The sequence below is a fragment of the Pseudonaja textilis genome, chromosome 3 (genome assembly GCF_049901715.1).
Source record: "Pseudonaja textilis isolate UNSWEBS1 chromosome 3, rPseTex1.2, whole genome shotgun sequence".
Classification (NCBI taxonomy): domain Eukaryota; kingdom Metazoa; phylum Chordata; class Lepidosauria; order Squamata; family Elapidae; genus Pseudonaja; species Pseudonaja textilis.
Genome location: NC_141992.1, coordinates 69830815 through 69855363, shown reverse-complemented (window position 1 = coordinate 69855363; position 24549 = coordinate 69830815). Strand labels below are relative to the sequence as shown.

The 24549-nt window shown below is 36.2% G+C and overlaps 1 protein-coding gene across 1 annotated transcript in view; it reads right to left on the bottom strand.

The window, feature by feature from the left end:
* AK5 (adenylate kinase 5) overlaps positions 1–24549 on the bottom strand; it is a 135884-nt gene that overhangs the window by 31468 nt on the left and 79867 nt on the right. The window contains exons 8-9 of the mRNA XM_026700200.2: positions 16840–16916; positions 1800–1839 (exon numbers count right to left, since the gene is read on the bottom strand). Of these exons, the coding sequence (XP_026555985.2) occupies positions 1800–1839; positions 16840–16916 (117 nt within the window). The remainder of the gene's footprint in view (positions 1–1799; positions 1840–16839; positions 16917–24549) is intronic.

Below are 24549 nucleotides of genomic sequence, written 5' to 3'. Positions count from 1 at the left end.
TATGGGAATCATTGAAATTTACTCTCAAATACAGGTTGCAGTCTATTTTTTTCTTAAAATAAGTTTATATTGTCAAGTGGATGAATCAGAATAACAACTAATAAGCAATCTAATTGCTCATTGCTATTACAGTTCCTTATAGTCATGGTTCAAAATATTTAATGCAAGACACATGGAGGAATATTTTATGCTACCCTTGTTAAAACTTAATTTAAATTTTGTCAAAAGTTCATGTATGCCATTTTCTTCCGTAAGCTTCAAGTTCAATCTGAAATCTATTCCATCAATTCATACTTTTAACCTGAACACCAAACAATTGCAATGATTTCTTTTCTTGAACAATGATCTCTTTTCTCGCTCAAGGACAACTAGAGTTAATTGCTGCTTCGTTCGGAGCATGTCTTACTGAATGCAAGCCTACACAAGACTTACAATATTATCATTGTTCAATACTATGAATGTTGTTTCATTCATAAAAATCTGAAGAACAATCTGTCAGTCATCATTTTTGAATATTTCATTACCAGAAGTACAAGGGTTTTGAACCCTGCTGAATGTAGCTATTTTGAACCCTGTGAGTACTGAGTTAATAAAAGGTTTCTATTATACTTCCATTCCTGTACTAAAGGATAAAAGCTGCTCTATGGCCACTTTATTTCATACAATATGAACACTCCTAGAACATCTGCAAGGATACCCATTCATATTTCCAACTTCTTTGGACAGTGGAATATTGCAGAGCTGATCAAAAATTGCAATGTAGACCACCATGAATCTCCAAATGAAAAAAAAAACACCCAATGTTCAGCCATTCTATGCTCATAGCCTTCCAAATTAAAATAATTTGTATTATTATTGTTATCCTCATTAAACAGAATTGCCAAACCTGAAACGTTTTGATTTTTGAATATGACAGATTTCTCATAATGTTGGAGATCCTTTGTTAAACATTCTGAATTTCTCATAGCACCATGAGGAGAGATTCAATGGCTTTCTGTATGATAATTGCAATGTGAAAACCGAATGCTGCTACGCAGGCCAATGCATATATTTATCCTATAACTTCTTATAAGCATCTTCTTTTAACGACCCCAGAGTCTCTTACGGAGTGGAGTCTGGGCAACTGAATGGAGCTAGAAGAGTGTTTACTGGCCGGATGCCCTTCCTTGTCACCAATGCAGAGTTTTGTTCAGCAAATATATTTTCATTGTGCCCAGACAGAGAAATATCTGCCTCTACCTAGGATCGAACTCACAGCCTCCTGATTGTGAGGTGTGAGCTCCACCTCTAGGCCACCACACCACTCCCTTTATCCTATAATTTCTTATGAGACTAGCAGACTTGAAACACCTTGGAAACACTGCTACATCTCTGAACAAGAAGTTAGAAATTATCTTTATAAATGAAATCATTGAAGATATATACTTAATTTCTAAGGGCACAATGGTATTCATGAGACTCTGGAGTCAGTTGCATGCTGTTTCACATATATGGGGCTGTGAACATTTGAAACTAATTCATATGAGTACTGCTCTTAGATATCAGTTAAACAAGCCATCTTTTTCCATTGTCTTTCAGAGCAGAATTATAAGCTGATTCCTTAAAGCAGCAGCATTTTTTTTCCAAGCTCAAGTTAAAGTCTATAAAAAGGATGCTGCTCCTTTAATATGCAGCAAGAAGGTAAGAAAGTCCAAAATGCTTTGAAAATAAAGCATGCATGGCCCCAACATATACATTAAGAGGATTCATTTAATACTGTATATATTACAATAATTTATACTAAAATTATAAAAACTCACCTGCATTTTCAGGCCTGCAAACACATGATTGTTCATATTCCTGTTATAGTATAAATTAATATGGAAAAGAATTAGCTTATATGTTATCATTACTAAATCTAATAATATGAAAACAAATTTGTCCATAATTCTAATTCCATATGTATAGGGTTTTTTATGTTTGTTTATTGGGGATTTTTCCATCAACCACTTTATTGCACCTTATCATCAAATTAATTTGGGGCATAGTCATATTTTCAATACTCCGTGTACAGTATGTTTTATGTTTGAAATTTCAGCATTCCTTTTTAAATGCACCTAACATATGCTGAGGAGCCAATATACCCAATGTTAAGCTTTTCAGATACAAAAAAAAATTACTATATTCTAGGTAAGTCAGGATAAAAGGAATAAAAAAGGATTCAGTGTATCTGAAAGTTGTAGAATTTTCTGAATAGGTATTGACTTACATAAACATGAGCAGGTAAGAGAACTCTCTATCCAAGCAGAAGCCCCTATCATTTTGGACAAAGGACTGTACAATCTCTTCTTAAAAACCTCCAGTGATGGAGCACCCACAACTTCTGAAGGCAAGCTGGTTCACTGATTAATTGTTCCCACTGTGGAAAGTTCTTCTTAGTTCTAGATTGGATCTCTCTTTGATACGTTTTCATCTGTTACTTCTTGTCTCAGGTGCTTTGGAGAATAAGCGATCCTCCTCTTCTTTGTAACAGCTTCTCAGATATCCAGAAACTGATATTATATCACCCCAATCCTTCATGTTAGACTAGATATATCAAATATCTGCAACTAATCTGCATATGTTTTACCTTCCAGACCCCTAATCATCTTTGTTGCACTTCTCTGCACTCTTTCTAGACTTGAGTCTCAACATATTTTTGGATTGTGGTGACCAGAACCGGATGCAGTATTCCAAGTGTAGTCTCACCAAGGCAGGATATAGTGGTACAAATACTTCATGTGATCTTGATGCCATCCCTCCATTGATCCAGACTAGGGCTACATTGGCCTTTGGGGTAGCTGAAGCACAGTGCTGGCTCATACTCAAGTGATTGTCCATTATGACTCCCTCTTACAATTACTGATGTTGAGCCATGTATCATCTATTCTATACCTCTGCATTTGACTTTTCTTGCCTAAATGTAAAACTTTACTTTTCTCACCACTGAATTGCATTCTCTGAAATGCTATGTTCTCTTCTCTTGACACATTGGCTTACTTCCACTGGTGGCTCTCACTTAAATTCACTTCTATTTGTATGCACTTATATGCTAAATGAAATAGTTGATAGGTTTTAACCACTTCTAAATCTACGCTCTTCTGATTCCTTGTTTCTTGCAATGGCTTCCTTCCTGTTACACAGTAATATAATTCTAAACAATATTATAATATATACACATCAGAAACCAGACAATTGCTTTTCCTTTTCCTCTTTTCATTCTTCAAGTGGATACAAGTGCATATAAGTGCATTGTGTGACTTCTTTCTGAGTTTTTGCCATTTTATCTACTTCTTGCTCATTTTTCTGGCTTACCAATATTACCTTGGGTAACAAGGCTAAACAAATATATTACCTTTAAGGAGTAATAGAAAATTCCAAAATTAAGTGTTATTAATATCTGGGATTTTAGAAGTTATACAGACAAGCTTCTGCCATATTCCCCCAGACTTAACAACTATTGATATAAAAGATTTAAAAAATCTGGACAGTAGAAGTTTCAGTACTTGGAGACAGCAGAAGAGAAGAAAAAAAACCTGGAGAAAAATAACAAAACACAAAGATTTGGAGATAGACATAGAAATGATGTAGCAAAATAAAGAGACAGGCTTTGAAGACAAAGGATTACACAATTTGAAGGGTATAAACATCTGTGTCAAATGATTAATGAATGTCTTCTTAACACTGTTTAGATGGTTTTGACTATCTAAAAATAATAATGCCTTCTCCTGCCACATGACTGTCTACTTTTATCTTTTAAAACGGAGACATCCTGGAGAGATGGACAGATTGAACATCCTTATCGCAAAAGAATAAAATGAGCCACCCACATAATTTGCTAATCTTTTCCTATTGTCTGCTATCCCTTCTGTGTTCTTCATGTTATTCTTATCTTCAACCATTTGGCCTTTTTTATTTATTTATTTATTTATTTAATTTTTCAATATGTTTGCTTTCTGTTCGAGACCTAACGTGATAGATCATAGGAAAGATCAGCTTTGGCACAGCAACCGTGTCACAATAATTATTCAGAGGTTAAATCCGTAGCTAAATTGTTTTGTTTTTGACTTTTCTATCATTTTAGCAATAACAGGAATGTTATAAAGTAGATCATACCATGACACTATCGTTGCTGAAGTACAGAGTGAAAATAGTACATGAACTGTATCAGGGATTCTCAAACTGTGGAATGGGAGGGAACGTCTGAGAAGATCAACCAAACTTTGGAGGAGTGATGGCTAACTGCTAGAGCCAGGCTAATTCACCTTCCGTCAACTATTGGCTAAGTGCCCTTGTCTCCACCCATGAAAACAATATTGGATCTTGTCAGTAGTTGCAGCTTCTGTTTTGTTCCCCCGCCACCTTGTCTGAGTTAAGATTAAAAATAACATTGGCAACATGCCAAGAAAAGGACAATACGCAACTGTGCTGACCTCAATCTGAAGACGAAACTGTGTAGGCTTCTATTTTGTGCTCAGGTGCTCACCTATGTCACCTTTCCTCCACACCATTTTTACTGCTTGAATGGGAGAACATTGGCTTTCCCAGCAAGAATGAATGGGCTTCAGGATAGTACATAATTTAAAAACAATTACAGGTTTCTAAATGAAAAAGTGGCACACGCTTATCTTTGTTCTGGATTTCTTTGTTACAATACATTCTCTACTACCCAAGAAATTTTTAAAAAGTAAGGTGATGGTGATAATAATAAACAAGAAACTCTCAAGAACCAGGAGGAAAAAAAGAATTGTGGATTGATGCTGAAGACTTTTTCTAACCCTTCAGATCTTTCACTGGGGTCTGCATAAAGATTATTTGGTGGAAGGGGTGTGTTGGTAAGGGAAGATGTCATCACTATCTGAGAATACATAGTCCTCAACTTATGACCGCAATGCAGTCCAAAACCGCAGTTGCTAAGTAATACAGTTGTTCACTGAGTTTTACCTCATTTTATGACCTTTCTTGCCACAGTTGCTAAGTGAATCATTGCAGTTGTTAGTAACCCAGTTGTTAAGTCAATTGACTTTGCTTGTCAGAAAGTCCCACAAAATGATCAGATGATCCCAGGATCCTGCAACTGTCATAAATACAGGTCAGTTGCTAACTGACCAAATTTTGATCACATGACCAAGGGGATGCTACAATGGTTGTAATTGTGAAAAATGGTCATAAGTCACTTTTTTCAGTGTCGTTGTAACTCTGGCTAGTCTCTAAACATGGTTGAATGTTGAGGACTATCATGTATCATGAATACGGACACATCAACTCCAACATATCATCCCTAATTATTTACCAATTATTTTAATAGCATTTCTTTGATTATTATCATTGTTCTTTGTATACATTTTAATGTGCCTCTTATGGAAATATATATTTCTGTGTCTGAGTAAACATTTTTGCTCATCCGTGCTGGATTATTCTTGATTTGGTGCCAGTTTGGCACCTTAGCATCCCTGATTGACAGCCAAGCTGGTTTTCTTCCAGCTCTGTTCTCAAGCAACAAAATTTTCATTTTCTCAGTTGAACTACATGAACTTCACAGAAGCAGCAGATGGGTTGTTGGAAACCTCACCTTTTTTTTTTTTAGTTTGGATTTTGCAAATGTATCACCTGTTTAATATTACTGGGTGAATAGAAATCTCCAGGACTGGACTGGCAACTCGAGGCTGATCATTTATGAAGGTGAACAGGGCAACAAATTGTTTTCATTAATGGAAACAACCTGTGTCCGTAGTTTTGTTCCATCAACTTTCCCACTGGGATAGGGAATCATCTTACATTTACCAGTGTCATGCAATTGGTGGCTTTGAATGTAGCAGTAGTATATCAGCCAATTTTGTGAGGGGAGGATGGCATCACAGAAATCCATTCATTATTAGAGGCAGTCCCCAGGAGCACAAAGTTTGCGACCCACTGAATTATGTGATCTTGCCTAGCATCAAAACATCAACACAGTACTGCACTAATGTGGTACTTGAACCCAGACAGACTGATTTGGTAAGCAATAACATCTCTATATAAATAGAACTCCAAATGGCTCTACAAAAGTTATGCCTCTCACTGTTTTCTCATTGCAAGTGAGAAATATCTTAATCCAAATGATAATTATTTACTACTGAATTCTCCAATAGGAAATTGCTTTATGCAATTAGACTCTACAAAAAAATGCACTAATAACAGTACTAATTCCCCAAATAGTATTTTAAATAATATTAAAATCAGCACTTTCCGCTAAGCAAGATAGGGATCTTTGCAACTAAAACTATTTTTTTAAGCTCTTGAATACACCAGTTCCCATGGTAACTTAAGATGAACAGATTGTTCCTGGATGAAAAAAAAAGTTAAACGTCTTTTAACATTCTAAGACAAGGAGTATTTTGCACATTCCTATGGTATATTTTTATCTATACTGTCATGAGTAAATGTCCCAATATCTGTTTTCTATCTGAAATTGTTATCTGTTCATCAATATTTACATAGTAAAAAAATTATGTACTTCAGTTTTGAAATCTAGATATCTTTCTCTACATGACTAATTCATGTAAACTCCTAGTAGTTAGGAGCTCACATGCCTATAACTATTAAAATTACAACCGAAAAACTGAGCACTCCATAGCAAGGGCATCTCTGTAAGGAGTGTCAAAAAGTCTAGAGAATGGCCACAACTACATGATTGAAGTTCTACCCCTTTCTATGCATGTCACACATTTACAAAGTGAAGTAGACCCTTTATTTTTCTAAAACCCTTACATTCACCCCTGGATGCTCCTAAATAACAACATAACTTGTTTGGAATAGTTACCAACCAAAAGTCAATGCAGTGATTTTATGTATGTTATGTTGACCTAAACATATATATGAAAAATCAGGAATCAGCTCCAATAACTAAGAAAGAGTGGTATTCTAAGAACAAATAAACAAATCTTAATCTACATCTAAATCCTTTGTTTTCTTTCTTTACCTCGGGCTCCCATGTTGTGAAAATGTTGACATACATGTATATATATATGAAACATTTTACTGCTGCCTGACTAGATTCAAGTGACTAATTTATGATTGTTCAGGTATGCATGTACCTTTAAATTTTCTAATCATGTTTCATTAAATAAATGCTCAGGTTTTCAAAAATGGATTATGTTTTTCTGCAACAGATTATAAAATAAAATAGATTTTACATGACAGTAATAATAGCAATTTACTATGGTAATTTGCTTCCCTTTATATTCCCAATTAATCCATAATTCTTCCTAGAATGTAAGTTCAAAGATTTTGCTGGGTTTTTTTGCAAAAAAATTTTACATCTTTAAATTATAATTATCTTTATAAGGTCATATTGACCAACATGTGTGGGATGTCTTTTAAACCAATAATACCCATAATCTTAGCTTTTATATAGTAAGAGAAATGTTCTTTATTGATTCATCTTACTTTTGCTAAATATTTTGGTATACCATGGTTATATTATAGTACTGATATATAATCGATAGGTTTTGCATTTCTATCTAAAAATCATTGTTCATATTTCATGGAATAAGCAATGCACTAACTATTCCTTTGAATCTGTATTTTTAAGGAGAAATGGGTTTTAGCCAACAATATACATCTTCTGGCAAAAATGTAAAAATCTTTGTGGAAGTGCATCATTTCCTTAGTTTTCACAGTTTCAATTATTTACTGACTTCTTCCCTAGTAACCTATGACTCATTTTAATAATTCCACACTTACAACTGCTATGAGAACAAATGATTATTCTTGAATGGAAGAAATCACGTCAACACTTAAGTATGAAATGTTCTATTCGATGCTTGTCCAATCCAGATAACTTTATGATTCTCTTTATGATGGTCATACTTACTGGGAGAAGATGTAGGTAGTCCCATGGATCTAAGACACACCAGGTTGAGGGAACATAATTTTATTCCTTTACAGATTGCAACTATTAACTACCAGGAGTTTATATGAATTACTCATGATGAGAATTACTAGCATTACTAGATCTACCTGAATCATATTTTTATTGCCAATTAACAGAATAGCAGAATAACAGAATTGGAAGGGTCCCTAGAGGTCTTCTAGTCCAAATCTCTGCTCAAGTAGGACAGTTTATACTATTTCAGACAAATGGTTGTCCAATGTCTCCTTAAAAACCTCCAGTAATGAAGAATCCACATTCATGCATATATTGTACTCCATTCCCACTAACATTCTTTTACATTTATGAAGGTGGTTCTTACTCTGCAAATGCACAATAGCCTAATTATTAGTGTAAGTCTACTTAATTAGATTTTGATGAGAATGCTGATGATTGTGGAAAAGTTGGGGAATAAGTCAGTTTGAAGATTATCCCAGAATGTTAACCCAATGCAGGTGATAACTACAAAAAAAGCACCTCAAAGAAACTCTATCTTACTACCTTAATTGACTTAATTTTCCAAGAATCTGCATTTATCATATGCTAGGCTTAAACTCCCTTATTTAAATCCATATTATTCTTAGTCCCTCAGGCCTGCGCTCACTCCCATGGGCATATATGGGTCCTGACATATATTGTCAAATAAACAGTATTTCCTCATCTTATGTTTTACTAATTGTAAACTAGGGATAGGGAACCAGATACTCTCCAGATGTTTTAGACTTCAACTTGTCCATCCCAAGAAACATTCGGGGGTGGGGAGTGACAGTTGCAGTGCAAAACATGTAAAAGTTGTCATTCAAGTAACAAGCACTTGTGATTGCAATTCGCTGAACACAAACATAGGCAGTAATATCTGCCTATGTTTGTGTTCAGTGCTTGTTATTTGAATGTTACTTTTAAAATGGTAAATTCTGCTGTAGCATTTAAGGGCAGTTGCAGTGGGAGAACCCATGGGAAAAAGCTGTTTATACATTTTCTACTTTGTCCAGAAAGCAATTTCTTTTCCTCTATGCTTCTTAGTGCATCCTGAGAGTAAAATCTCTTCAGCACTCATATCAAGGAGCCGATGGGTTATGAGAATTTTCTACTCTTTCTTTTTCATGACTGGAAATTGCTTTTTCTATTTAAAAAGAGTAATACCATGTGAATTTGTACTGTGTAATGCAGAGGTTCCAAACCCTCAGGCCGTGGCCCGCTAGTGAGCCATGGCCTGTTCAGACCTGGGCCACAGAAGTGGAAGGCGAGTGTTCATGCATGCACAGCTCCATTTGTGCAGCACACATGCCCACCACTTGCACAGACCATCCCCTCTCCAACCCCCCCACTGGTCCGCAAAGCCGGAAAGGTTGGAGACCACTAAGTAATACAGTCCCAAACAAAATTATACAAAAAAAGAAATAATTGGGAATTACCCATTTCCCAAATATCATAATTAGATTTATTCATTCATTAGATTTACATCCTGCCTTTCAGTCAGGATCCCAAAACATATGTATTATGCTTCTTACCTCTTATCATTCCATAACAACTATCTGTGAAGTAGACTGTGCTGAGAGTGAATGGCTGGCCCCAAATCATACTGTAAGTAGTCCATTTATCATTTCTGTCTTAAAGACATATTCCAAATACCATGGATATTTAATTGCTTTTTTTAATGAATTGCAAAACCTGTTATCTTCTGGGCACTAACAGAAACTGATTTGTTCTATGACATCTGTTGTTCTGTGATTATCTTCAGCACAGGTGGCCCTCCCACGTTTTAGCTCTTTTTTTTAACTGAAAAAAACTTCATATAAAGGTGTAGAAAGTAACCTATAAGTCATTCAATTATAATGCAAAATATGACTTCGGGTCTTTTATCACTTGATTTGCAGACTGTACTGAACAATTAATGAAATTTCCTTGATTTTGGTTTAACCTGATCCATTAACACATATCTTGTGACTGGTAAATTATGGCTTATGGCTATCATGTGTAATTCTAGACAACCATGGTTTATTCAATGAGCCATAATTAACCAAATCACATATAAATCCATCCATTGTCTTTCAACATACTGTGTGAAGTATTATTAGAATAGAATATAATTCTTTAATGCCCAAATGTGATTGGACACAAAGAATTTGATATTATAACAATGCATAGAACTGTTAATTCTTAAAATTAAACAGTTAAATATTCTCTTAATAGCATTCCTGGGGCAAAATCAATGTAGGGAAAGTGGAAACAGGACATATAACAGATCTTTTTTTTTTTCTTTGCTCTAGATCATCTTGAAATTCCAAATTTTACCGAGATAGGGTGCAATATTCCTAGCTTTTTTTTTTATCGCACTACATTTTTCTTTATTTTTTCTAGCACTTTTCATTCTTTCTTACTATTCTTTTTAAAATTTAGTTTGTATTAGTTTTTACCTCTGTAATCAAAATCCCTAATAAAAATTATAGACTTAAAGCAATAGAAAAAATTAAAATCAGTCTTTGCCTCATGCCAACTAGGTAGTAAGGTAGGCACCAATACAACCTACTTCAAAAAAGCATTACATATACCAGGTACTCCCACAAAGAAGTTCCTCTTTATTTATTTTACTGAACTGTTTATCTCCCCATACCTGGAACTTCTGCTTTTCTGTGTAGCTTTTAATCTTTCCTTTAAAATCAGAGAAATCTAGAAAGATAATATAGTGCGGGGGCATCAAACTCAAGGCCCGCGGGCTGGATCCAGCCCATGGGGTGCTTAGATCTGGCCCATGGGGCCACCCTGGCAAGAGCAAACGACCAGCCCACAGTGTCTGTTAGTGAAAATGCAGCGGCCCTCCTGAGCTCCGTTTTCACTGGCAGAGTGCTTGGGCCGCCCAGGCAGCCCGACACAACATTGAGCTGACCATACTCACACTGGTCATTCCCCCTGGTCCCCTGAGGTCAAACATGACCCTGATACGACCCTCAATGAAATTGAGTTTGACATCCCTGGTATAATGGGAAGTATATGATTACTGGCAATAATCCTGCTGAGGAGATTCACAGAGCTCCATCTTTCTCATAATTATAAATTAATGGATTGCAACACTAAATAATACAAAAGTGATTGGCCAACAACTTTGCCATGTAAAGAAATCTAGCAGATAGAAGTCTGGTATGTCAACCAACACTGATCACATATTATCAACCTCTGAAAAAATTTACTTTGTGGTTCTCATTCTTCAGGAACAAGCTTCCAAGAGGTATACATTCTTGAATCAGTTTTAATTTGGAAAACTTACAAGAGGCCTCAGGATATGATAAATGGTCAGCAACCAAAATTAATGGACTACCCTCGAAGTTAAGAACCACTTATTGAATATTACAGTGCAGGCTTAATGGATCCTTTCAGCATCAGAGAACCATCAAAGAGTTCTGCAAAATATTTGCCAGCTGTCAACTCCTTAGTTGCACATGGTTGCCTGGAAACTAACCCTCTTGGCCCCATCTTTCTGACAGGCACTTTATTTCCTTCCAGATACACATGACCTGCTGATATCTAGATGCACATCTTTTTCTTTTTTTGATATTCTCAGCAGAGAAATGCTTGGGCCAATTTACAATTTGAAGACAGCATGGGTAGTAAAAACATTATTCAGTGAAGCATAAGGGTTTTGCCACAGTCCCATATTTTCAGATATCAAAGGCATATTTTTAAGATGACCTTTTTGGCCCTTAAAAAGCATTTCCCCCCTCTCTTTTGGCTTAGCTGAATTTTGCAGAGGTCAATGCTGAGACTGACTTCAACACACATAGAATGCTGTGCTACAATTTACAGTGGCTATTTCCATTTTGTTATTTTCCAATTTCATAGTATTGTGCTTTCAGTCAATCAGCATATAAATCTTTTGCTGGTTCAAAGAAACAAACATACGAAAAGCAACTAACAGAATAGTGCATCTGAGTGCAGGTGCCAATTTGTTCTCTAAATCTATGGATCTCTGAGCAATTTTGGTAGCTTTCCAAATGAGTCTATTTAAAAAAATTATATCAGGCAATTCTACTCTCTAAAGTCTATATAAAATATATTTTAATATGTTAATTCAAGATATTTTAATTTCTTTTAATAGCTCAGGAGGATCTTCAGCCAACACAAGATACATGCACATTTCAAACCCAAGAATACACTAAGGCAGAAGCTTGTTCACCCCAAGGATAAAACACCCAGACACAAACTGAGCAACATGGCATAGGCAGGACAATGCAGTGAGCCATGTGCATGTACATTGGGAAACAAAACATGGGTGGGATTCTATCGGTTTTGACCGGTTCTATAGAACCCCTTGTCAGCTTTCTAAGCAGTGCAGAGAACTGGTTGTTAGAAGAAATCTCCTTTTGTTTTTTTCCACCCTTATTACATTCTTGGCAGTATGCCTAGACTTACTGTCTCCCAAGGAGGTTTTTTTCTTTCTTGATACTTTCTTAAAGGGGAAGGGTTGTTTTAAGCTTTTTACACTGCTGTTGGGAGGAAATACTCCCTCCGAAATACTTCCAGCCAGCATGCAATGATCAGCACTTTGAAGGAATAATTGAATAACAAAGCAGAGCTGCGAAATAAGCTTTTTAATGACAAGGAACCAAGATGAGTGACATTCATCAAGGCTTCTTGGCTAGCTAGAAAGATTGACATTCAAACGTGGGTTTACATACCCTTTCTGAGTTTTGGTCTAAAACTGGTTTTTGGTGAAGTTTAATTCTGTCCTTGGTGACATTTAATCCTGTGTTTATTGATGGGATAATTTTCCCTATTCAGCTTTGTTTGGAAGAAAAAAGATTAATCTCTGTTCCTGAAAAGAAACTGGGTTGGGAAATCTGGCTAGTTCCTGTGTCTATTTGTTCTGGTAATCGGTTTAACGAGCAACAGCTACTGTTGTGATTTAATTATTTGTATTTTGTTTGAATTTTTTTCTGCCTCATGGTTTCTTTTTCTATCTGAGGAGCGGGGTCTTCTTTTACTGCTTTAGTGATATCTGGCATTGTCTTTTTGGGGTGTACTTCCAAGAGGCAGGATGCAAGCTTGGCACTGATTTTTTTTACTGCCTTTCTGGGGGGCATGTGACCTTTCCTTAAATCTGGATGATTTCCTTAGGATATCTTGTGAGGTGAGTGAGACCAGCTGGTATCTTTAAGTGGTGCAAATGGATTGCTTTTCCTGGGTGTGCTCTTTCTGGAGAGCTTAAATGACCTCTCTGCTAAAGGGTTTCACTTTATGAGCAAGAGTTAGCTGCTGTTATCATTAAATTTTAACTATTTTAATTCCTCAAGGTGCTCTAGCACCTTGACTTATTTGTAACTCCGGCTTGCACATATTTTTAATTAATGATTGGTATTTACAACAGTTTATTTAGTGACAATTCAAAGTTACAATGGCACTGAAAAAAGTGACTTATGACCATTTTTCACACTTACGACCGTTGCAGCATTCCCACTGTCATGAGAGGCCAGGTGAGGAGAAGCACCCCTTGATGTGAGTGACATTGAATTGGTCACGCCTACCCACCCAGTCACATGACCACCAAGCCACACCCACCAACTAAGCCACACCCATAGAACCGGTTGTTAAAAAATTTGAATCCCACCCCTGAAACAAAACAACCACTTCATGGCACAACATAGGACATCAGGACAAAACTCAGCAGTCTATCTGCATTTAAAAGACAAAAGCCACTCTTTTGAAGCCACATTTTGGACAGAGAGAACTGCTGGTTTGAAAGAGGGGTCAAAAAGGCCATCTATGTAAAAACTGAACAGCCCTCTCTCAACAGAGGAGGAGGGATACGACATCATACACCTCCAATCTACAACACATTCCTTTCAACAGTTCCAAGAAAGCTCCATTTGCACTACTCAGGTGACCCTGATGACACAGATAAACCTCCAAGTAGCCTCAATGACTCTCTAAAAGAATGCAAATGACTAGCTGTTTGCAAGGAATATAAATCCTTCAATTCCCCACTATCCAGTCAGAGTTAAAAAAGCTGTTTGCGAAATATCTTCAGAGAAAAACAAGGAAGTCCATTTGCCTCTTGAAAAAACACATTTTGGACGTCTATGTTAAAAAGACAGTGAGATTCCATTCTTTTTCACTTTATAAGTTGCAGCTGTGTAAAAAGATGACAGTCCAATATCAAGGCTGAGTATTTTCTGGTTCATCTAAATGACTTGTAACTGACAAAACGGATCAAAACTCAACAATTTACTATACCAAGAACAAAAATACCACCATCAAAAACACTGAAAACTATATTCACCACCATGTTGCCATGCTGACAGCAATATACCAATTTTGCTCCTATAAAAGATCAATAGGTAAGCACTCTCTTTTAAGCTCATAAGAAGAGAGGAGCATACTATTGTAAGGTCTTTGATGAATGAAAAGGGATTTGTCTGTTTTTTTTAAAAAAAAATCCAAAAACAAACAATTTCTGTAATATCTAGAAGCTACTTATGACAAAATGCCCATCCTTATTCTGAAGCTGTAGAAGAACTCAGCTAGGACAAAAAAGGAAATATTCTTAACCCTGTTTTTTTTTTTTAATGATGAAAATAAACTCTTCCATTTGAAGACTTCTTTTAATCTATGCAGAAATAGGAATCCATACTTTTATCTCCTGAATGGAGGATGAATTGAGAAAGAAGAAAGATTTAGTTAGATTACCAGAAAAGAAGTTTAACATTTCAGAGTTCCATATTCTCATTTAGGTCATCGACTGCTCAGCTTTTGGGTAGCCATTTTTAAAACAAAACAAAAGAGCTCCTAGTTAATGCGGTGTAATTTATAATTCTGAGCTGCATCCTAAGGCGGACTATTACAATGGCTTGCTTTTATTTTAAAGCTGTTTTAACAGATCACAGAATGTATGCTTTGGATGGGGAGATTACCTTCTTTGGGTAAAAGTTAATCTTCACTATGTCTAAAAAACATTGTCAATAGATAACATTATATATTTGCAGTGAATCTCTTTCGTGTAAGAGGTAAGAGATATTTTTTTCTTTACAGTACAATGAGTGTTAATATGTTTGCAGTCCTTGACTCTAAAAATGGTCATTTTTACTTACAGTAAAATGATGCAACTGCATACAGTAAACCTAAAACACATTAAATAGAAAGCAACTGCATGTGTCCTATCAGACATTCCATGTGCTCTGAATTCCTTAAAATTAGCAAGTTTTTTTTTCAGTTGAGGGCTGCATTCCCTATGGGTTAAACAACTGAAGGAGACAAGATAAATGGAGTAGCAACAGGTGACTGAGTAAAGCTGGAACAGTCTTAGTTTTCTCCCAATTATGAAGTTGCAAGAAATGACCAAATCTTTCTTGTCACCCTACTTATTTAACACAACAGATCTTCTTGAACTAGGTTGCTCACCCTTGTTATCAGATAGTAAGACTGAAACATACCCCCGTTTCAAAAGATGTGCCCCAATATATTTCCAGTCTTGCCACTGATATATAGGAAATCCTCGACTTATGACTGCAATTGAGCCCAAAATTTATGTTGCTACAGTAAGAGAGTTTTGTTAAATGAGTTTTGTTAAATGTATTTTGCCCTAATAGGTCCAATTATCACAAAGTTCCAGAATAACAACAAAATTAATTAGTCCTTAATTATTAAAAAGTCACATTAATCTAGTTCCTTTTTTCGTGAAGCTAGGGCATGAAAATAAGTGGACTTTGACTGCCAGAATTCCTCAGTCAGCATGGATGGCTGGGGAATTCTGGGAATTGAAGTCCATATATCTTAAATTTCTCAAGACTGGGAAACACTGAGCTAGGACACAGCTATAATAACCTTACATTCTCACTCTCTTATTGGTGCAATGTTTGGGGACAAAATTATAGTCTAAGCTTTAGTTGTATGTTTCAGCTTCACATAAACTCTTTCTTGTCCCTTGAATTAAGCTTCCGACTGCTTTCAGCCTACTATCTTTTTTCCTAGATAAGGCTACAATATTTTATTTAATCTTTCTGCTCACTGGTTAATACTTTGGAGAGTCATAGTTACTCTTCAACTTTTTTGCTATATTCAGGTATAATCCGCTAATATTCCTCCTCATCACTGAACAAAGTTTTAAAGAGGAATCTGTTGGTGCTCCCTGAGCTTAGTGGTTTGTTTTCTTGCAGACGTTTCATTACCAAATACCATCAGTGCTAGGAAGAGGTGGGATTTGCTCTTATTTTTCTATACTAATGAGAAATCTACAGTGTGCAGTGTGTTCTACATTTTCTTTCAACTAAATAAAACAAAAATTACAGGGTTTTACATTCATTCAAACCCATTTGACAAAGATGAGAATGGAACAAAAATACATTTGTGTTGACTTGGTGAAATAAGATTGATTTCAAACTATCTTTGTAGCTGTCCTTTCAGATTGCCTTCTAGCTGTGTGTTTGATCTTCAAAGGGCTAAGTAAGAATAGATCTGGTATGTACTTGGGTAGGAAATCACCTTCAAATCTTAAGGAGATCATATGCAAGGCTTTACTGATCATTTTTTGACTGCATTAAGTGTGAACTTTTATTTTGAAAATTCACAATCAGATTGATTTTTCTTCTTCTTCTGGGTACTGAAACATGTATGTATTTCTTTCTAGAATGTATAGAAGCCTGCAACAGAAAAGAGCATAAAAAACACAAAAAGGAAGCACTGAAAGGCATGCTCAGAATAAGAAAAGAGATGGGATAACAAGGAGGATTTTAAAATGTGACAGACTTTCTTTGAACACACATTTGTTATATTGGATTTTAGAAAAGCTGTCTTATTATGGCATTCAGAAAGGAACAGAAACTCTCATAATAAACTCTATCCCGCTAATCAATTCCCTCACTTATGCAGTAACCAAGGCATTTATAAATGCAAATACAAGGATTTTTTTTCACCATTACCTGATCTTCAAAGTTAAATTCATGATCAGGAATCTCTCCTGGGTCCACGATGAGACTAAGGTCAACTTCACATGGACCTAAAAATAAGAAAGGGGATTTCTCAAGTAGAATAGGCAGGTTTCATGATGATACAATCTCATAATTAATGGGAAAGGTCTAAGTTGATATTTTTACTCCCAAACAAGAGAAGATTCCCTTTTAAAGTAAGCAATGGTTTTGTTTTGATTCCTCATGGCAATTTCCTGACATAATTATGTAAACCGTTACTAAAATCTAAAATAAAAACATCTAAAAGTAATTCTCATTGAACTCATAGAATTAACTTTGAATAAAGACCTACGTTGTTCAAGATCTAGCTATATAGAGAAGGCATTAAGGCTGAAAAGGACGAAGGGAACAAGAAGGGAATGACCAGCAACAAGGGAATGGAATCAGTTACTGTGAGTGACAATGAGTATACAACAGGAAGACTTGAAGGACCCATTAAGGGCCAGATCATGATGAAGAAAACCCATTTATGTGGTCACTAAGAATTAATACTGACTTGATGGCACATAATCCCTCCATCAAACATAATCAGAATTTTGCTCTTAATACTGGAGTATTAAACATGCTTATAGTAAGTAAATCTTACTGAGCAAAATGTGAGTGCCTTTTTTTTATATATCAACTTTTCTTTCATGTGTAAAAAACAAGAATCAAGTAATGCAAAAAACTCTCACTAATATGATATTGGAAAGAATCGAAACAGCAATCATACCAAAATATTGTATAACAGACTTATTGTAATTTTTAGTTTTCAAATGTTCACTGTTTTAGCATGGTGATAATAAAATGGGATTGTTATTATACTGCCTTGAAGTCTTCAGATTTAAGAGGAGAAATTGCAACAGCTGTGAGCTGCAGGAGTCTATGTTTTATGTTAAAGAATTGGAGTAATTTTTTCAGAAGTACCAGAAAAAAATTCTCCATTTTTGCACATTGAGTTTGAATTCACGTTTTTGTTTAATTTTTTTCTTTCTTTTTGCCAAGGGCCTGAACATTTCAGTGTCTCATCTTTGAATACAGAGAAATAGTGTGTGGGGATAAAATAAATATATGACTATTAGAATTCATACAGAAGGAACAAATTGCTGCCACTGAGTCCTAGAAATCTGATTTGTTGGATATCATAGTTACATGATGAGGAATTTAATTACATTGCAATACAGCTCTTTTCTATAGGCTTAGATTTTTTTTAACTTAATTGATATTAAAGCTGAGATAGGGAAATGAATTTGATTTACAGATTGAATTCTGTTCCCCCACTTACCCTGAGAATGGGGTAATATTAATAGAAATTGTTCAATACATATAATATTCTGATCATTCATTCATTCATTCATTCATTCATTCATTCATTCATTCATTCATTCATTCATTGTATGTGCTGCTCATTCCACCCAAAGCAGCTTTGGGGTTGCTTGTATTGTCATGTATAGAAAAAAAAACACTGCATGCTTGCACTGAGAGGTCCATCTGATGCATGTTTTCTCCAATCATGAATGAAATACTCTAGATCTAAAGTCTCCAAACTTGGCAACTTTAAGACTTGTGGACTTCAACTCCCATTGTTATTTCACAATTAGTATATTAGAAGAGAAGTTTGAAGCACTGAGAGATTTTGTTGGGGACTCTGGCAGACGTGCAAACAGGATCAGCTTCTACCAGCATCACCCATGTCCTGCTTTTTTCCTTCTAAAGGAAGAAAAAGAGAAGAACTGATCCACTTAGTGTTGCTACAGAAGGTCAATGAGAGGACCTTTGGCCAACTTCCAGCTCCCTGGAAGAAGGGGGACCAGGGGCAGAAATGGAGAGATAGTGCTGAGTAAATGTTTCATTTGATGCTCAGCAGATGAGATAAGTCAGCTTAGCGTGCCCGATGAAACTCCTGGACCAACAATTATCCATTTATGTATTAAAGGATATTACAAACTATGCTGGAACATTTGTAATACTGACAGAAATTTGACCCTACAGAAATTCCAATATATGACTAGAAGTTCTTGCTATTAGAAAACAAAGAGCTTCCAATAAAACAGCTTAAATTAATAAATTAATTCTGAACCCTGTTTACTCCTAGATTTTTGACAAAATTCTAATAATCTAACAAAGGAAGAAAGCAAGGAAGAATGGTTAGGATTTATTGTGATCTTGAAGTCAAAGGAGCTTTTTCTAAAAGATACCTAATGTTCATATAACATTATGCCTTGCACAGTTAGTGTTGGAAAAGAAGATTAAAAAGATTTAACCCATAAAAACAACTACTAGATCCGTGATGGCCACAGGTGGCACACAGAGCCATTTGTGCAGGCATGAAAGCTCCAGCCAAACTTACCTGCACTAAGCATGTGTGCGCCTCCTAGCTGATTTTTGGCCCATTTGAGGCCATTTTTGCCCACCTGGAGGCTCAAGGGAACCCTCTGTAGCCTCGGAAGGCCAAAAAATGGGCCTTCTTGAAATCCCAGAAGTGCCCATTTTCACCCTTCGGAGGGCCTCTGGAGCCAGGGGGAGGTCATTTTCGGGCCCGTTTTTCAGCCTCCCGAGGCTGCAGAGGCTTACCTCAAGCCTCTGGGAGGGCGAAAACAGCCTCAAACAGGCTGAAAATCAGTTGGGAGGTGCACATGTGTGCAGTGCAGGTAAGGGGGTGGGGGTGGTGTTGCGTGCACATGGGCAAGGGGGTGGAGCGCATGCATTGTGGGTGTCGGCATACACACGTGCGCTATTGTGCACACGCTTTCGGCACCTCACAACAAAAAGGTTCACCATCACTATACTAGATTATTCCCTAGCCTAGCCTATGTCTTAATTGTTCCACTAGAGAAAAAAGTGTTATTTAATTTCAAGTACTGGAATTTAAAACTGAATTCCATAACATGACTTTGTGCCTTCTAATTCTACATAGCCAAATGCTTTCAGCATACTTCATCTGGTACTCCACTTGACCAGTGGTTATATTGTTGAAAGCTACCAGACAAATATCTGAATTTGAATAATCAGGAAAAGCTATAACTTTAGTGTGTATGTTGCATGTGACCCCTCTCCCCAGCCACATATTTACTGTGTATTGGCAAAAATTCTCTTTTAGGACTAGGTTTCTCCTTCATATTATATTTGAAATAAAGCTACGTTTCTCATCTATACTAAACTAAGAGTGTGTTCATTTGGCAGAGTGGCTTTTTCATAAATATACATAGGATTGCAATATTCATTTCATAACCAGACTCTTACATGATTCTACCTTTATTAAAAAGGGAGAAATCATTTTTCACTTTGGCTCAGACTTTCTCATTTGTTCAATTTGTATGTGGCCCTTCTCACTGTGGAGTGACTTTGGGTGGCTCTTGCCACAATCTGGACATCTCAAAAAGCTGGCCATTTAATTTTCTATAAAAGTTAAAATAATTGGGTCCTTCTGAAGTCATCTCAGGCTTCACGCAGCCATAATTTCCAATCCCTGATGATTGATCTCCAAAATGTTCAAGTGAAAGATTAGAAAACACAGCATTGGAACATTTTGTTGTTTTACCCTCTCCATTGACTTCAGTAGGGTACTGATTGTGTTGCTAAAGACACAAAGGTCTCTCTGAGAATTTTACTCTACAAAAATAGTCTGTACCAGCTGATGCATTCATAACTCAAGGGCTAAGAGAAGAAATCTCAGCCATTTTCAATGGTGAGCATTGCTTTCCATGCTGGGCATCTTTTTCAGACTGATTACTTTCTTTTCAACAATTTACTGAAATTGTTAATTCCTAAAAAAAAAAAAAAAAGAGCAGGTATGGAAGCAAACCACTTGAAAAAGAACCCCTCTAATGTTATGGTGAATCATTTGTATCATTTATTTCCATCCTTCTGTTGTTCTCCTATTTGAGAAACCATCACCAGCAGAGAGCTTCTTCTAACCTACTGCTATGTGTCATTCTTGTGTCATTCTTGTGGTTGCAGCATGCTTGGAGTTGGTTCTCTGTACTGCAGAATGTTTGCAATCCAAGAATAGGCCAATATAAATAGATATTTGTTTCAGAATTTCAGAAAATTTCAGAAAAAGGACTCTTTGAGACCATGTCAGAGAAAGAGGTAGAGGTTCCATTCAGCCTTTTTTGATCAGAAGTTTATAACTTGTGGGTTACATCTGGTCTATTAACTGGAGTCTCCCTATCTCTGTCATTAAGTTTGCTCTTTGAAATCCCAAGCAGCACAAAACTTTGTTGAGGATCAGGTCTACATACATTCTTTCTCAAGTTAATATTCCTATGTTTAAGGTTTTACCAGCCTTTAACAGGCATATCCATAGCTTTGCAGACTGCTATTCTTTATGAGTTTAGTCCGGTGAGCCTCAGTGGAACATCTGGGCAGGAATGTGTTCATAGGTATCTTTTTTACTAACTGTCTGGTTTCCCTGTTCTAATTTTTTCTTTAATTTTAAAAATATTATAGAGTTTGTAGCTGAGAAAAATCTCATACATTTTCTTCTGATAATATGGTGAATGTGACTAGATATAATCCTTTGGCAGCTACTTTCTAGAAATTAGAGTTGACCAGTGTCATTTGTGTGCCCATGTAAAAGTTAAAAGCTTCTTGCATGTAATGTCCTACCAGGTGGACTGGGAAGGTAAGAAAAACTCTGCACCACAGCCAAACATTATACACCTCCTTACAATTAATCTTGCTGTATCTTGCCCTTGCTGCAAAACTTGTTCAGAAATATCAACTTTTGCTTGACCCCAAAAATAAATGTATTAAATAATTCCAATAAGAATTTTCTTTGAATCTGATAATAACAAAGAGAAGTGATTGTGTCAAAGACAAGTGAAAAAAAAATAAGATAGTAAGATTGTTGCATTGAACTGATGAAATGTCACATCTCTGAATTGGATGTGGGAGTTTTATTGGGTCATGTGCTATTTTGTGTAGTTTAATTTGGTATAAACCACCTAGGATCTAATCAGTGACAGAAGTTTATAACTAGGGAAATGAATTATGACTATATTTTTGCTGACTGGTATTCTATCTAAAATTAAAAATTGAAAGATTCCAACCTGAACAGACCAGGGTACAAAAGTATGCACTAGCTAAAAAGGGTTGGGGCTACTTAATTGCGTCTAATTTTCCAAAGGAGTGGAGATGACAGCAAAACCAATGATTGCCGAAGTAACAATTGAGTATTCATGAACTGCTTAGTGAGATATCACAAATCATGGTAGAGAAACCTCCTGTCTAAGCTTTGCATAGTACTGAATTGTCATTTTACGGAAGGCTTATGTCCTTAATTACATGTGTTAAAGGTAGCCTGGATTTTACTCATTCAGCCCAACTCTCTTGCTTTCATTCTTCTAACATAGATCCAGTCCTTTAAGATGCTATTACATTATCCTGGGAACTTTAGATAACTTGATCAGAAGGCAATATCCAGGATTTAAAGATATCATTTTTCTTAGGCCGACTTTCTTCAGAATACTAGAGGACCAATACACATCAACTTCAACTAGTGTCCATTTGAAGCTGTGTTTCAAAAATGATGGCTAAGAATCACACTGGTCGCATTATCTGGGTGATGATGCCATTGCTACCATTTCTGTTTCTACTTCTCTTCAAAGACAGAGATGGAAATGAGAAGCATAGTTGAGTGGAGATTTCACACAATCTTTTCTTCTAGTTCTCTAGAGATTCCTCCTGTCACCACAATGCCAATGCTTCTATGAATGACAGGATCAATAAATTCTGAATTTCTAATATTTTTATTTCTAAATCTTTTTCATGCCCAGCAATATTCCCTTGGTATCATCCTGTTGCTTTTGCTATAGTTGCTAAAGGTTTTGTTACTATAAACCTAAAAGCAGACTAGAGGCTTGTGAAGTCTGGTGTACTTTGGGTCTGGTGATAATATTTAAAGAAAGCCTTCAATTATCCCTTATTTGTCATTGTGAAGTAATCTCTGAGAAAAGGCTGTTTCTTCATATATCAATTTTATGAATTAAGACCCACAGAAACAGATTGAAAAGTTTTGTGTTATTTGTAAGCACATCATGCTGAGAAGAGTCACTTAAAAGGAGAGTAAATCATTTCTTTTAATGTAAACAATTGGTTAAAGGCAGCCTTGAATATTGCTTTTGCTTTCCATTATTTCTTCTATAAAAAAAGCCTCAAGACTCTGAAGTACAGAATTTAAAGGCAAGTTGTTGCTCTTAGCAACAGGTAGGAAGCAACCATGCATACAAATATATTGCTGTCCACAAAGGCTGAAAATTGCCTCTGTTCTTGCTTCTTTTTTAAACCATTACTGGAATGTTGAAGAGACTTTAATAATCCAGTCTTATTCTCGTCTGTCAGAAATAAATCCCATTGAATCCAGCATTTCTTTGTCCTGTGAGAATACAGGATGAAAGGCTTACAAGTATAGATAGACGTATGTGTGAATATTACGTTTGTCTGAAAATAGGAGTTTGGTTCTGATTGAAAAGACTACAAAAACACTACCGTCACTCTTTAGCTGATAATTGAGAATGTTTGGTTAAAATACTGACATTCTTCCTACTCATGGACAGTGCGCAGGAATTTTGGAGACTTTTACAGGTGGACTTGCGAGAGCACAGTAGAGTATGGGATTGTAATTTGTGCATGCAATGTTTGCTTCTGTAACATCTCATATGCATTTTTCTCAACTATGTATAATTATTTTGTTTTCCGGCAACACCACCTTTTCCACAAACTTTATGATGTCATTTAAGGTATCCAGAAAAGGGTCCTATGCTGTAGAATGGGAACAGAGGACTCTGTCTTTATACTGAAACAGATCCTTGTCCATCTAACTCAGTGTGCTGAATAACATCAGCTCAGTTTGAGGCACTCCTAACTCTGTCTGAAGAAGTTAAGGACTACTTCTTTCACAGACAAAGCAGAAGCTCTTTTAGTGAACAAGGGCTCCTCCTTTCACCTGTTGTGTATCCTGCTGAGGTAGCAATGGAGTCTGGGTACATTGCCTTTTGCAATGGGAAATGGGAAGAAATGGACTTACTTGGCATTTTTAATACAACTTTTGCATGATTTTACTTTTTATTGCACCATTATGTGCTTCTTCCTGCACCTTCCACATCTGGTTGCACATGTGATCCAAAATGGGCTGCTTTTCTGAAGTAACCTTCAGAAAAGGTAAGGGGACCGAGGTGTAATAGGGAGGGGCAAGAGCATGTGACCTAGCGGGGTGGGAAGCAGAGCAAAAGCCCTGTGAGGCCCAAGGCAGGCTATATGTATGCTCCATTTAATCACCCATGCAGTCACTTAACGATCACAATAGAGAGAGCAGGGATTGTGGTTGTTAAGCAAGGGGATTACATGGGTGCCTCATTTAATGACTGCCATGATTTACAAACATAATTCTGGACTCAGTTGAGATCATAATTCAAGGACTACCTTCATAACAGCTAGGGTGACACAGAGGTTAGAATGCAGTATTGCCGGCTAATTCTGCTGACTGTCAGCAGTTCTATTCCAACCAGCTCAAGACTGACTCAGCCTTTCATCCTACCTTCTGAGATCGATAAAATGAGGACTCAGATTATTGGGGTCAATATGCTGACTCTGTAAACCACTTAGAGTGGGCTGTAAAATATTATGAAGCGATATATAAGTCTAAGTGCTATTATTATTGTAAGTGCTATTATTATTGTT